Source organism: Odontomachus brunneus, unplaced genomic scaffold, assembly GCF_010583005.1.
Source record: "Odontomachus brunneus isolate Ranch 3 - 2012 unplaced genomic scaffold, Obru_v1 Obru_scaffold_125, whole genome shotgun sequence".
NCBI classification, from domain to species: Eukaryota; Metazoa; Arthropoda; class Insecta; order Hymenoptera; family Formicidae; genus Odontomachus; species Odontomachus brunneus.
In genome coordinates, this window is record NW_022639575.1 from 873,047 (window position 1) to 886,662 (window position 13,616).

The 13,616-nt window shown below is 44.7% G+C and overlaps 1 protein-coding gene across 12 annotated transcripts in view; it reads left to right on the forward strand.

The window, feature by feature from the left end:
* LOC116849731 (polypyrimidine tract-binding protein 1) overlaps positions 1 to 13,616 on the forward strand; it is a 622,962-nt gene that overhangs the window by 562,731 nt on the left and 46,615 nt on the right. For all 12 annotated transcript variants that reach the window (XM_032827169.1, XM_032827170.1, XM_032827173.1 and 9 more), the window contains one exon: positions 4,142 to 4,279. In XM_032827169.1, the coding sequence (XP_032683060.1) occupies positions 4,142 to 4,279 (138 nt within the window). The remainder of the gene's footprint in view (positions 1 to 4,141; positions 4,280 to 13,616) is intronic.

Sequence of the window (13,616 nt, forward strand, 5' to 3'; positions counted from 1 at the left end):
TATATATATATATATATATATATATATATATATATATATATATATATATATATGCACGCGTTATACGCGACAGTTGATGTTTACACCTGCGTAGCTGCTCGTTTTGACGTGAATTCACGAGCTAGCTCTCGCGCACGATTCGCGACTAAAATAAGACGGCGACAAGCTGTAACTTCGTTATTAATTTACGCTGCATTCTCGAGAGCGTTGTCGATGAGCATGACGGAATATAACGTGGAATCTTTGCGCGCGCGCGCGCATGCAAAGTCGTTGGATTTATCTCGAATCCGAAGCGTTTATTGCGAACTAGACCCCGGGATATTGTGCCGCGTCATAATTAGCCGACGTCGTGAGAAATCCGACGACGCTCTCTCTCCCTCTCTCTCTCTCTCTCTCTCTCTCTCTCTCTCTCTCTCTCTCTCGTCAACGTGATAAATACAATATTGCCGGCTTGCGTTCCTCCTCTTTTTTCTCAACGCGACACGACGAGTCAGCTCGCGCCGAGGTCCACGCCTTCGACGCGACGTTTGACTCCTGTGTTTCGATGAGCAGCAAATAAAATCAGATTTCGCGGCAGCGCGCCCAGGTCGGCGGAAAATTTCTTTTGCGGGGGCCTGATGGGATTCCAGGAATCTTCCGATATCGCGTGTCTCTCCCGGAAGACGCATGGTTCCGATAAAAAGAATCGCATCGGCGGAGGCGATCTCGGGAATTCCTTTGAAAAAAGGGCCGGGAGGCAGAATAGAAAGGAAGGAGACGATGGAGCGAGGAGAGCGAACATGGAGGGCGCGAATTTATGTTCCGCACGCATGGGGATTTATGGGCCGCTAATTGGGGGTGGAATCGGCACCCGAGGGGAAGGAGGCGGGAGCCGAAGATGGAAGGCGCGAGAGCGCGCGCTGTAAGCCAAGAATATCCGGCGCGCAACTTTTAAGAATTAATTCTCCCGGATAAAATGGTCGTCCGCACGCCACCCTCGCGCGGTCTTCGTAGGTTCAGTTGGGAGCAGCCAGCCGGTCAGCCTTTGTCGGGGTTAATTAATTAGCAGCCTGCGAACTTTCGCCTTCGTTGCTGCCGTTCGCGCGCGCGCCACCGCCCCGAAGTCGAAATTAATCCTTCCTACTCTTCTCTCTCTCTCTTGTAAGAAAGCGCGGCGATCTCAAGCAGTCCTGAGGGATTGTCCGGATGACCCAGGCGAACCGTTGCCGAGTTGTGTTTCGCGTTCTGTGTACGCTTTCAGTTTCACGCGAGAGAACAGAGAGAGAAGAAAAGACTCCGACGCATAAAGCGCCCCGAGTAGACAATCGACCATTTCCTGGCCAATAACTGAACAGGAATGTTGTTCACCAGTTTCTGGCCAGTATTCTGGTTCAGTATGACTACTTTCTAACAAAGCTTAATTACCTATAAAAACTGTTCCTGAATTAATGATCGTTTATTCTCAGAAATGTTTCTATTCGGGCGCGATCAAAATATTTGCTGGGAATAGCTCGAATCACACATAGGTAAATGTGAAACTCCGTACGACGTGGCTTGAAATTCATCTTTGACATGTACTTATAAGAAGTTATGCGTTTAGAGCAAGTACTTTACCACTTGTGTCCGAAAATTTAACTATTCAGCAACTCTGCGCCAACTAGCAAGTGAGAAGACTTCCCGCCTCTCCTGTCGTCCTCTTCCTCCTTTTCCTCCTCCTCCTTCTCTTCCTTCTCTTCCTTCTCCTCCTTCTCGGCTTCCTGCTCGTCGCCGTCGCTCGAAATTTCGTTAGGATACTCGACTCGAGAGGAGTTATTTTTACGAAGTCAGATTTAGGAGTCTCGCCGGGCGGGCGCCGCGCTTTAATCTACATCGAAATTCTAATGTGGCGCGTTTCTTTAGCATTTTATGCTAATGCCGCGTCGTACCCCTCAAAGTTCACTTTGACAGCTTCGCCGGCAGTGCGGCGGCAGCTGATGAAAACGGCACGGTCCGCGAGACGCATTTCGCACATTTCGGGAGATGTGCAAGAACGGCCCGATTCCGTCGTGTCTCCAGGACGATTCCGTCCCCGAACAATTTTTGTAAAATATTGACTTCGCGTCTTTCGAAAAATCCATCACGCGCTCTATACTTGCGCGTTCAAATCGATCGATCAGAATTGCCAATCGGCATAACACGTTGCGTATATATGTACACAGGTTCCAAACTGCGATAATTATCGTGCAATTTCGCCAGATAAGATCCAGCGAATCCATCGTACGATTTTGATTTTTTTAATTCTTTCTTCTTATTCCCCCCTCTCTCTCTCTCTCTCTCTCTCTCTCTCTCTCTCTCTCTCTTTTCTTTCCTTTCCAACACATTCCTCCAATTCAATATTATGGCCGAACGTGCGGGGTATTTTACCCCACTGAGACTCGGAAAGACACGGCTACTTTTAATAACCCAGCAGCACCATCGTCTATTATACGGCTCTCACTTACAAAGTATAATGTCTCCTCGTTTTTGCGCTCAGTATGCGTCTAATTTTAATACTCTTGCATCTATTTTCGTTTGGCCTCTCGCATTTCTTCTCCTTTCTCTTCTGACGTCGTCCTATTTCTCTCTCTCTCTCTCTCTCTCTCTCTCTCTCTTTCTGCGTTTCCCCCATCCTTCGCTCTTTCTTTCACTTCTCTTTAGTCGTTCCTCTGCTTCGGAAGAAATCATGTTCTATTTCGCCTTATCACGCTCGACGAAACGCACCGAGAGAGAAATTTTCCGTGTTATCGCGCCCGAAGTGGATCACATATCGCATCGACGTCGTAAGATTTACCACGACGCAGGGTAGACCGGGACAAGATCGTACACCCGAGTCGAAATTTTGACTCTATGTTGAACCTTGAATTCTACACAGTAGGAGCTAAGTAGGTTCAATTCTAATCATATAATTTACTCCTACTTTGACCCTGATGATGTCTAAAAACTTTCGCTTTTTTTAGCGTCAAAGTAGGTTGTATAATAGTAGGATCTTAGGAAGCAAAGTAGGTTCAGTTGCGAACCTCTATTGAAGCTTTAGCTCCTACATAGAATATATGTATTTTATAGAAATATTTAAAAAATTTAATAAATAATGAAACAGAAATGTCAAATAGCATACAAAATATACCTTTTATTTGTCGCATATATTTTAGACATCATCAGGGTCAAAGTAGGAATAAATTATATCATTAGAATTAAACCTACTTTGCTATCTTAGCTCCTACTGCGGTGTAGAATTCAAGGTTCAACATAGGGTCAAAATTTCGACTTGGAAATGAGTGCCAATTTCGTCAAAATAGATTTCACCTAGATTGTAGATTATCTAAGTAGGCTCAAACTATTTTTAAGAGCGTCAAAGTAGCGTCAAAATGTTGACAAGGTAAAGTTAAAGATTCAAAAGAGAAGTTAATGAGTATCAATATTCTCAAAGTAGGTTTTATCTAGACTATAAACCGTCTAAGTAGGCGCAAACTATCCTTAAGAGCGTCAAAGTAGCATCAAAATTTTGACTCTGGCACATTCTCAGAATGTCGAGGCTACAACTTTCCAATTGCTGTGACAGACCGTACAATCGCGGGCGGGAAAATTGCCCGCCTTTCTTTGTGAGTTTGAGAACGTGTTCTGCCTTGTCTAATGAAATAATGGACTTTCCAATAATGCGGGAGATGTTCTCTCTCATTGGATACGTTCTTAAACTCACAAAAAAGGTGGACAGCCTTTCTGTCCGCGATTGTACGTGCACGCGATAAGGACAACTCTCCGCTGCGTTTTACGCCAGAGAGATCATATATTTTGTTCCTCTGTAGTAACCGAAATGTGTGCTGTAACGTGACCGTGTTGTCCTGATATCAAGTCAAGTTGCCTAGTCACCTAATGCAGGTTCACGCTGCGTCGACATCCGACGTCCGACACCTATAAACAAAGCGTATGGTCGACATGACTCCTGGGTCAACTAGACCAGGTCTTCCCGATGCATTGAGTCGAGTTCGCTGCAATGAGCGATCCCCGTTTTCGTGCTGCCGACCACCAGATGTTTTCCCCCTCTCTCTCTCTCTCTCTTTCTCTCTCTCTCTCTCTCTCTCTCTCTCTCTCTCTTTCTCTCATATTCACGTCGCCTTATAAAATTGGGAACGTTTGTCTGTTACAGAATCCGAACAACCAGGTTGCGATCTCCGGGCAGAACCAGGTAGCCGGCGCCGGCGAGACTCAAGGCGGGCCCAACACGGTTCTTCGAGTCATCGTGGAGCACATGATCTACCCGATCTCCCTCGACATACTCTATCAGGTATGTACCAGAATTCGTCATATGCAGCGCGTACACGGAGAAAAATATCATTCTGCTACGGAGACAGGCGATCGCTCGCAGTTTACTTTCCTTCCTTGAAGTAACGATTATCTTCAACGAAGAGGGAATCTTGTTGAGTCTTAAAATATGCTTATCGCAAATCCTGGAAAAGCTTATTATCATGTACTTAAAAAAGAAGAGTGTACTCTCTTTACCAGAAACTGTAAAACTTTGTCGAAGAAAGAGTTGATTCGACTCTATTTGGTAAGCAAATCGAATTTTCGTCTCGAATTTAATATTCCCAATTGAAATGCTGAACTCACCAGGATTCAGAGTGTATTTCGAACAAATTCGATGCTTATGGCGAACCTACGATAAATTTACGAAAGGATAAACTTACGAAAGTAACTTTTGCTTCAATGCAGTTTGTATTTTTCTGCGTGTAACGGCCGGCTCTCGTTTATTATTCCTTCGTTTCATATTGAAAACAGTCGCGCGCCCGCGACCCGCGTCGAATAAAGCGTCGCGCGCGTAACGCGCCGATGAATTATATACGCGCGTTTGAATACGTACGCGTGCAGTTGTATGTATGCTGAAGAACGATCGCAATTTTTCACGAGTCGTGTTTACGTAGCCGCGGATATTTCGAGAGCACGCCCGCGCGAGTCGCGCGTGAGTTCCGAAAAGTTTATTAGCTCACTGGAAAAAGCGCGGAAAGATTAGCATTTAAAGACTCAAGCAATATCCGTAAGAAATAGAGAAGAGAGTGGCCAAAATCTTATATAATTTTTCAAAATATTCACAACACATACAAAAAACAAGATACAATCTGAAATTTTTTTGTTTATACTTTGCATAGCTCATTTATTTCTCATTTTTATCGTTAAATATCGTTAATATTCAATAATAATAAAGAAATTGATACGATTTAGGAGATCGAGATGATTTCGGCTAATCTCCCTCTATATCGCTGAGTCTGGCAAAAAACGAATTTTGTCAGTATTTAGCCACGAGATAACAAATTTGTGTCTAACATCACTATTAGTCAATATAACTATCTCTTACCTCTCCTAATGACTTAGCTGAGCATTAAACAAACGAAATTACAGTTATAAAAAATTATAGGTAGTTCTTAGCTAGTAATGTAACACTTTATCCTATTTTTGAAATTTTTCTAAATTAGTGAAACTTCAAATTTTGATTCACCACCAATTTTTTTTTAAATACTAATGATGATACATAATAGCTAGATTATATATTTTAGGTTGAACAGAGCACCATCTGCTCTATCATATTTGATATGTGACAGCTAGATAAAGGCTATAGGCCTTTAAAATTCTATATTTCAGTGAATAATCGACTAATAACGAATTAGTAACGAGCTAGAAAATTTAATCTAACCTATATTTGTCAGCTACGAATTTTCGATTCAGGCCGGTTAGTTACATTTCTACTCGGGTCTACACGGCCATATCGAGTGTCGTTCCGCGATGAAAAAGAAAATAGAGTTCGTGATTGGCGAAGGAGGCTGCAACGGAAAGAGTTAACGTGATTTAGCCTGGACGTCGAGCGTCGTCGGCGAAAAACGTGCCGCACAGCACGCTGGCCGCGCGAGTCCGAGTTAGTGGAATTCCGCGGACAATTCCGTGGTCGTTAACTCGCGCGCGGATATTTGGTCAACGTTTACAAGTCGGGCGTGAATTCCGCTTGATTAATTCGCCGAGTTGCGGCCGCGGCGAAGTTACATCGCGTTTTACATATTGAGTGCTTGTCGCGGACGGCGCCGGGGCGACTGTTTGCAGTTTTAAAATTGAATATACGCCGGGCGTACCCCGCCGAGATAACTGAATTTTAAATAATTGATTGTTAAAGTTATATAGAATAATCTCCTTACCGGCCGCGACCGGTGGAATTGTCGGCGAGTCGCCGACGTGCATAGCGATGGATTTTACGCGACATTTGTAAGACGCTGATTGCACTAATCGCGCGAAATCCACGACGTTTTGCCTTGTTACGCAAGTAGGAGAGACCGGGCCACATAGCCTTAAGGGTATGTTGTTCACGTGTTTTTTTTAGTATTTATCTTGAGAGAAATAGTAGATACGAAATCGCGAAATGTCCTTTTAGAACATAGATATTTCTTCTCTTCGTTTCATTAAAATCGAAATATCACAGTTAACAAGTAGACAAAATTGGTTTAGTAACAGTAAAGTAAATTTTCGAGTCTCGCGAAATTTTTTATTAACCCTCTACTGCCCAAATTAATTTCTCATGTTTAAAAAATGTTTCATGTACATAAGATGTTTAAAACTAAAATATTCAACATATATAAGGTGAAACTTGTCTAATTTTTTTTATTTTCCCAAAATATGTGCGGCCATTTGGTAGTGTAAATATTAACTTACTATCGTTGTCAATATTTAAAAAGGCAGCTATTGTGACTTTCACGTCACATCAGTCGAGATAAGAACAACACTTATATTAGAAATAAATAATGTTCAAACTGGATTGTGACTTCAGTGGGCAGTAGAGGGTTGATATCGCGTTCTTTCTTGCACAGACATTAATGTCACGTTCAAACGAATCGTATGTCGTTTGAAGCAGCAGGCACACGTCGCAGAAGTCTGCGCACGGAGACAATTTGTAGAGATTAGAGATTGGCGTGCCAAAAGCCGTCCGTTTCTACTTCGTCGTTGCGGATGTGTAAACCCCACGACCCACGAGATAACTGGTTTCCACCAGTTCCGTGTTAGGAACGATCTCGCGAAAGCGCAATTCACGAATTGCGATCATTATTCACGCGAAAGTACTCGCGAGGGATTTTCCTCGTCGTCGAGTCCATCTCGATACCTCTCCCTTTCTCCCGATTCTCGTGGAAGAATTGCAAATGCGAACGGTGCGCAAATGCGAGGAAACTATCTTTAACACTATCGATTCACCCGGGGCGCGCGCGGTATACCAGCTGACGTTTCTCTTTTTCTCACGAGGGAATCAGGTCGTGGCGGAGCGAAGAGAAACGGAGAGATGGACAGAGAGAAAGAGTGAGGGAGGGAGGGAGGGAAAGGGAAAGCGGGAGCAGCCGCGTTAAGCCGATAATGGACCGGGCAGAAAACATTCCCGGATTACCAGCCGACGATTGGCCGGGCTGTGTTCGGCTGCGTAAGTAGGCTTACACGTAGGTTTTGGCAACGGCAGACTGGATTTGTGTCCACGTGGTTGTGCGCGCGCGACTTGTAATCAGCTCGGATGATCAACCCCGCCGTCGTCGAAGCCAACCGCTCGGGACTCGCTCGTTGATCGGACGGATTTTTCCAAGTCGCTCCGATGGTATATCGAATAATTTGTGTCGCGAGAAGAATCCGGTCGATTGACGCTTATCCAGCGAGATTATTCGGAACGAAGGGAAACTTCCTGTCGCGCGAAGATATCGAACCGTTTTGCCAAAGTCCGTCCTATATTTCTTGGGAAGATGAATCGCCCGGAAATGTTTGAACTCTGCATATCCGATGCATTACCAGGCCGACGTGGAGATCGTGGCGGAAATTGTAACAGATTTGTTGGAGACGTCCCGTAGAGTAAAACACCCAATTATTGACTTCCTTGGTTACTGACACTCGAGCAAAACCTGGTCTTTTCTCGTAATCAACGTTGCAATTAAACTTCTTGCCTATGTTCTACAATTCCAAAAGAGAACTTCACAACCAAAACCATGGATAACAGACCGTTCTCGAGAATAGCCCAGTTTTCCTCGCATAGAAAACTTGTCAGTTTCTGACCAGAAACTGGCTAGGAATTTTGCTTGCTGACTGGTTTCTGACCAACAACTAGCCAATATTTTCCTAATCAGTTTTTGAACAGTTACTTTTAAGTCTGATCTTTCTGCAATGTGCTATTTGCTTCTCTCTTAATGTGAATCAGTGAATAGTCACTGATATCAGTTATGAGTATAGCATTGAGCACTTTTAGTGCTATACTTATTACTGTAATCAGTATATATTCACTGTTTTCAGTTTGACTGATTCATTTTAAGAAATTTCCTAGTCCTCTATCTTTTTCTAGCTTAAGGCTTAAGTCAGAAAGAGATAAAGAGAAAAATATAGAAAACAAAGAGCATATTGTATAAACTAGGTTAAATAAATCTCATAATGAGAGAAAATTTTTGTTATTTGTAGCTATAATCACACAGAAATTATAAATTTATAGAGTTATAAGTAGACTATAAATTATAGTCGAGAGAAAATGATTTCTTTTATTGAATTCTACTATAATGTTAGCGACAACAATCTTATATACATGTTTCTCTTACCATTTCGCTACAGAAGACAAAAATAATTATAATTTCAATTAACCATTTTCTCTCTTAAAGTAGTCACCAAACACTGCCCAGAGTTTCTGGCTAGTGTCCTTCTTGGAAATTTTCCTAATTGGCTTCTAGAATGTCTAAAAGGGATGTCAATAATTGGATGTTTTACCCCACACGTCGCGCCGCGCCGCGTCTTGCCGATGTCCGACATGAGGTCGTCTTGTTCTACTTTTGCGTGCGTAATCCGACACGGTGCCCCGCGGAAGAGCGTGCAAATGTCGTCTTCTCGAGACGGATTAAAGCCTGATCTACAATATGCTCTTTGCATTCTGTTTCTTGTCCTCTGTCTTTTTCTGGCTTAAAGCTTAAGGTTTGAGTCAGAAAGAAAAAGAAGCAAATGGCATATTGTAGATCAGGCTTAAGCGTCACCACGTAGTCGCGATTTCACGCTTGCTCTCCGTTATTCAAAGCGAGCTCTACAAGCTGCATGGGAAACGTGTATCTTTGGCAGAGATTCAAATCGCACACGGACAGGTGTCCCCGAGATGCAGCCGCGTCTAAACGTCCGCTGGTCGCGCGTTTAAGCGCCGATCTCGTTGTTGACCTCCTCTTTCCGCGCCGCGCGCGGAATTGTCGACTTCGCCGTGACAATCGAAAAAGCGGTTTACCATCTCACGCCACGTCCGGGACCTCGATTGTCTGTTCCGGCCGAATTGAATTTTAACTTCGTGCTTTATTTGCTCCCGGTTTGCGCTCCTCGGCCGCGCGACCTCTTCGCGCGATTAACCGACGGCCTCCGGGCGGCGAAGCCAATTTACGAGGCGACGGCGGCGGCGGCGGTGTTTCTCCCTCCCGTGTCTCCGCGCCGCCCTCCCCCCGTCGGAAATCCTCCTCCGATATTTAACTTTACGGTCTCCCGAGCCGAGGCGGCTAAATGCCGCGAAAAGTCTACTTCGCGGGGGTTGAAAACTTCTCGCGCGAGGGGAGAAAGTGTGAGAGAGAGAAAGAGAGAGAGAGAGAGAGAGAGAGAGAGAGAGAGAGAGAGAGAGAGAGAGAAAGAGGCCGCGTCCCCCGGGGGTCTCGAGAAAGGGGTGCAGGTGTTCAGGTGTGCGCTTTATCCAGCCACGGCAACCCGGCGCCTTGAAAACTTCGTAATCCAGCCGATGCTATTAGTCGCTGGAAAATTCCTAATGACCCGTGAACTCGACAAGAATGTATCGCACAAGAGAACTCCGCGCCCGTTCACTCGCTCGCTCGTTCGCGGAACACGCTCTCGCGTGAGTATTGAGTATTGTGAGGGAAAATACTCAAGTAAAAATTTCCAGGAAAAACTGCTTGCTAGCTGGAAACCGGCCAGTTTTAGGATTTACTGGACAATAACTGTTCAGAAATTGGACGAGGAAATTCTGGCTAATATTTATTGACCGGTCACCGGTCAGAGACTAGACAATAAAATGGCAAATAAATGCTGGGCATTTTTCTACTCAGTAAAAAATACTAGCCAATGTTTCTTGACAATTTACTGTCCAGAAACTGGGCAGTAAAAATGGTAAATAAATGCTGTCCGAGTTTTTCTATTCAGTAAAAATTCGGAAAATACTGGTTAATATTTCTTAACTATTTATTGTCCGGAAACAAAGCAAGAAAAATGATAATTAGAAATAAAGAAATAATTAAAGATACAACCATCTCAATAACAAATGTATTTGCACGTGAAAAGACTACCTTCGGAAATGCGAGATTATTTTTTAACTGAATAACATATCATAATGTTTTGCAATATAGAATCAAACGATGAAGAGCGTCGAACAGAATTTTATACAGAAAGAATTTTATACAGAAGTTTAGTCGGTCAGAAATTAACCAATGACCGAAAATTCCTAGCCAGTTACCGGCTAGAAAGAGGTCGGTCTTTCCACTTGGGTATCTCGTTTTTCACGAGATATAAAATAACACGGTATTTAGCTGAAAAAATAGAAACTAGAGAAGAAAAATGGAAAAGAGAAACGGTAAGAGAGCGCCCGATAGAGACGCTCTAAGAGTCGTCCTATAAATCCGATTACACGGTCGGCGGGTGGAAACCCGTAAAACGATAGCGCTACCCGCTATCGAGAGCCGCTACCCCGTTCCTTCGCGGTAATTTCCGCGCTGTATTTTTTTCACTCCTCGCACCCACCGCCGTCGATACACCCCTTCGGAGCATCGCGCGACTCCTCGTCGGTCTTCTTCTCCTCCTCTTCCTTCATTCCCCTCCTCTCGCGTGTGAAGGGCGCGCCGAAGCTTGAATGTAAAATCGGTCGTAACGTTCGCGGATCCGCGAAGCGTAAAGGGAGAGACGGCGGGCTTTTAACATTTTACGTCCCGGTTAAATGGCGCGGGAACTCCGTCGGGCTACACGACGGCATAAACTGCCACTATCGGGGTCCGGTCTGCCACCTGGGACGTCCTAAATCTCGTCTTATTAAGGCCCGCGCCGGAATAGCGACTGACAGGCGTCATCAGTACTGAACGAGAGGCTTATTCCGCAAAGTGCAGCGTGGATTTAATTGTGTACGTTTCTTTCTTTCTTTCTTTCTTTTCTCCGCGACTGCGTCGAGTCGGTTAATAAAAGATCGTTTGGGGTTACAGCTGCGGACAGAACACGTTTCGTTTCCCGATATTACTCGCTGTGCCAAGCCGGGAGATTCCGGGTAGAAATTTAAAACGGAGATCAGAAGGAGCCTAGATATTTTTTCTCTATTCCCATCAAAGTTTTATAAAGACCGGTTCAGGTCTTGGACCCTACACAGAGTTGTAACGCTCCTACAAATTAGCGCCTAAATTCGTAAATTTGACTGGATTCTATCTTGGTATGCTTGACTAAACTCTGACTGAAGTGACGAATTGACGATATTTTCATATATTTATTTGTAGATAGAATGAATTAAATCTCTCTCCTTAGTATGCTTGCTACAATCTTTCAAATTTTATTTCATTATTCATGAAATTTTATTTAAAATTTGTTTATTTTGGCCATTTCTAGGTTCTAGGAAAATATGCCTATCTTGTGATATCCACGTCAGCATCAAGTCATGGTCTATTCACGAAATTACATTCAGGATTTGCCTATCTTGGCCATATCTGAGCCCCACGAAGGCATGCCTGTTTTAAGATATCTTTAGCTAGAGCCACTATACACTTAGAACCCGATTGATTTCTATCCGAAGTCTCCCTTGCGTGTAAACATTTGTAGCTAAAACGGAGAAGTGAGGTATATACGTGGAAAATGTAGACCGGTCGAGGCGCGCGCATATAATTGGACGCATTTTAACGAGACCGTATCGTACGCGCGGGAAAAGAACGCTTAATCTTGCTAATATCGACGCGATAAAGTACTCTGAATGCGACATATCGCCCCTTTCCTCCTTGGCGTCGTGAAATCAGACTGTGGCTCGCGTAGACCGGTATCGTTGCGTAATGAAAAATTGTCCAACGAATCGTGAATTATAAACGCGGGGTAATGGATCTCGTAAGTGGATCGCGCACATCGTCGAAATTGCGCATTCGCTAAAACACGCATTTTCTCTAAAACACGAGTGGTCACGGGCGCGATTTGCGCGTAATATTTTCGAAATAAAAGCTGTTAGCGGAATTATCGGAGGGAATACGCATACTCGCGCGCGCGTGCGAGAGATGAAACCGGTAGAAGTGACGAGTCGGACGTCGGCTGTGGGGGTAAATTAATCACCCGCGCGATGGTGGTTGCCGGCGATGCTTCGGCGCGGTGTATGATCTCGACGGAAGATGACGAGGACGACGTGGTGGAACCTGAAGAACGGTGACTCGAAGAAACGCGAGCAGAGTGCGAAAATGGGGATGAAAGGGGGTCGAAGTTGGCGCTCACAGAGGGAAACATTAATCACCCGCTCCTCCTCGCCGCTGTATGATTAATGGCCGCCAGCAGCCCGTCTAATGTCTCGGTTCGATCGTTCCAGTTGTTCGTTCGAGTACGAACAAGCACTTCGACGCGCCAGTGTTTTACGCGTTGTCACCTCGCGCTTCAGTTCAGGCGCGGAACGCGCAATTAAAAGCGTTAATCACCCGGAATCGGCCGGTCGATTGCTTCACCGCCATTAGACGCGATCGGCGAACGCGAGGTCCGTTTATTTTTGCAAAATTGTAATTGATATTAATCTCGCGCGCGAAAGAGGGGGAGAAGGGAATGGGAGAGAGGAGCGCGCGTTTCTCATCGTTTGGAAGCCGAAAGACAGGCGCGATGATTAATTGGAAGCTCATGAAGCCGGATTAAGCATACGTCATAATTATTGTGCTTTCGTGACTGCGAGTTTCCGCGCGAGGCGAGGCGAGGCGCGATAAAATGTCTCAGCGCGGTAATCGACGAAGTTTCGCGCGATATTTATCTGCAATTCGCGCTGAATTACATCGCTCTCGTTATTCATGTTAATGGTGGGTGAGATTGCGCCGTCGGGCGAGTGTCGCGCGCGGGGCACTGGCGCGCGGCGTAAAGAATACGTGCGGGAAAGAATTTTTACGACACAGGGCGCACCTTTGATACCGTTGTTTTCTTACTGGCGCGAAGATATTAAAAGTTATCTCGCTAATGGGCGACGCCTATGACACAGCTTTAAAAGCCCGCCGCTAGTGGTCGTATAGTCACGTCAGGATGCATTTGTAGCGATTAATAATGCAGCCGGCATTAACAGTCCCAGCTTATATATATCGCGCCAGCCACGCGAAAGTAATATTGACTCGAAGAGTCGCCTTTTTATGGGACTTTCTTTCTCTTTCTCTCTCGCTCGCTCGCGTGAAACGTTTTTCTCGTGCACGTGGGAGTCGTAACGAAATATTAATGTAATTATTGTGTAATTAATTATAACGGGAAGCGCTCACCTCTTACCGGTCGTGAGAGGGAATTCTCTCCTCGTCGTTTGTCAGCGGTTGTGTCGTGTGTCTTTGAAAAAAAATTCCCTTTTCTTTGGCGCTTTTGAAAAAAGTGCTTCTCACTGCGCAATCTGACGATCCCCCCCCCCCCCC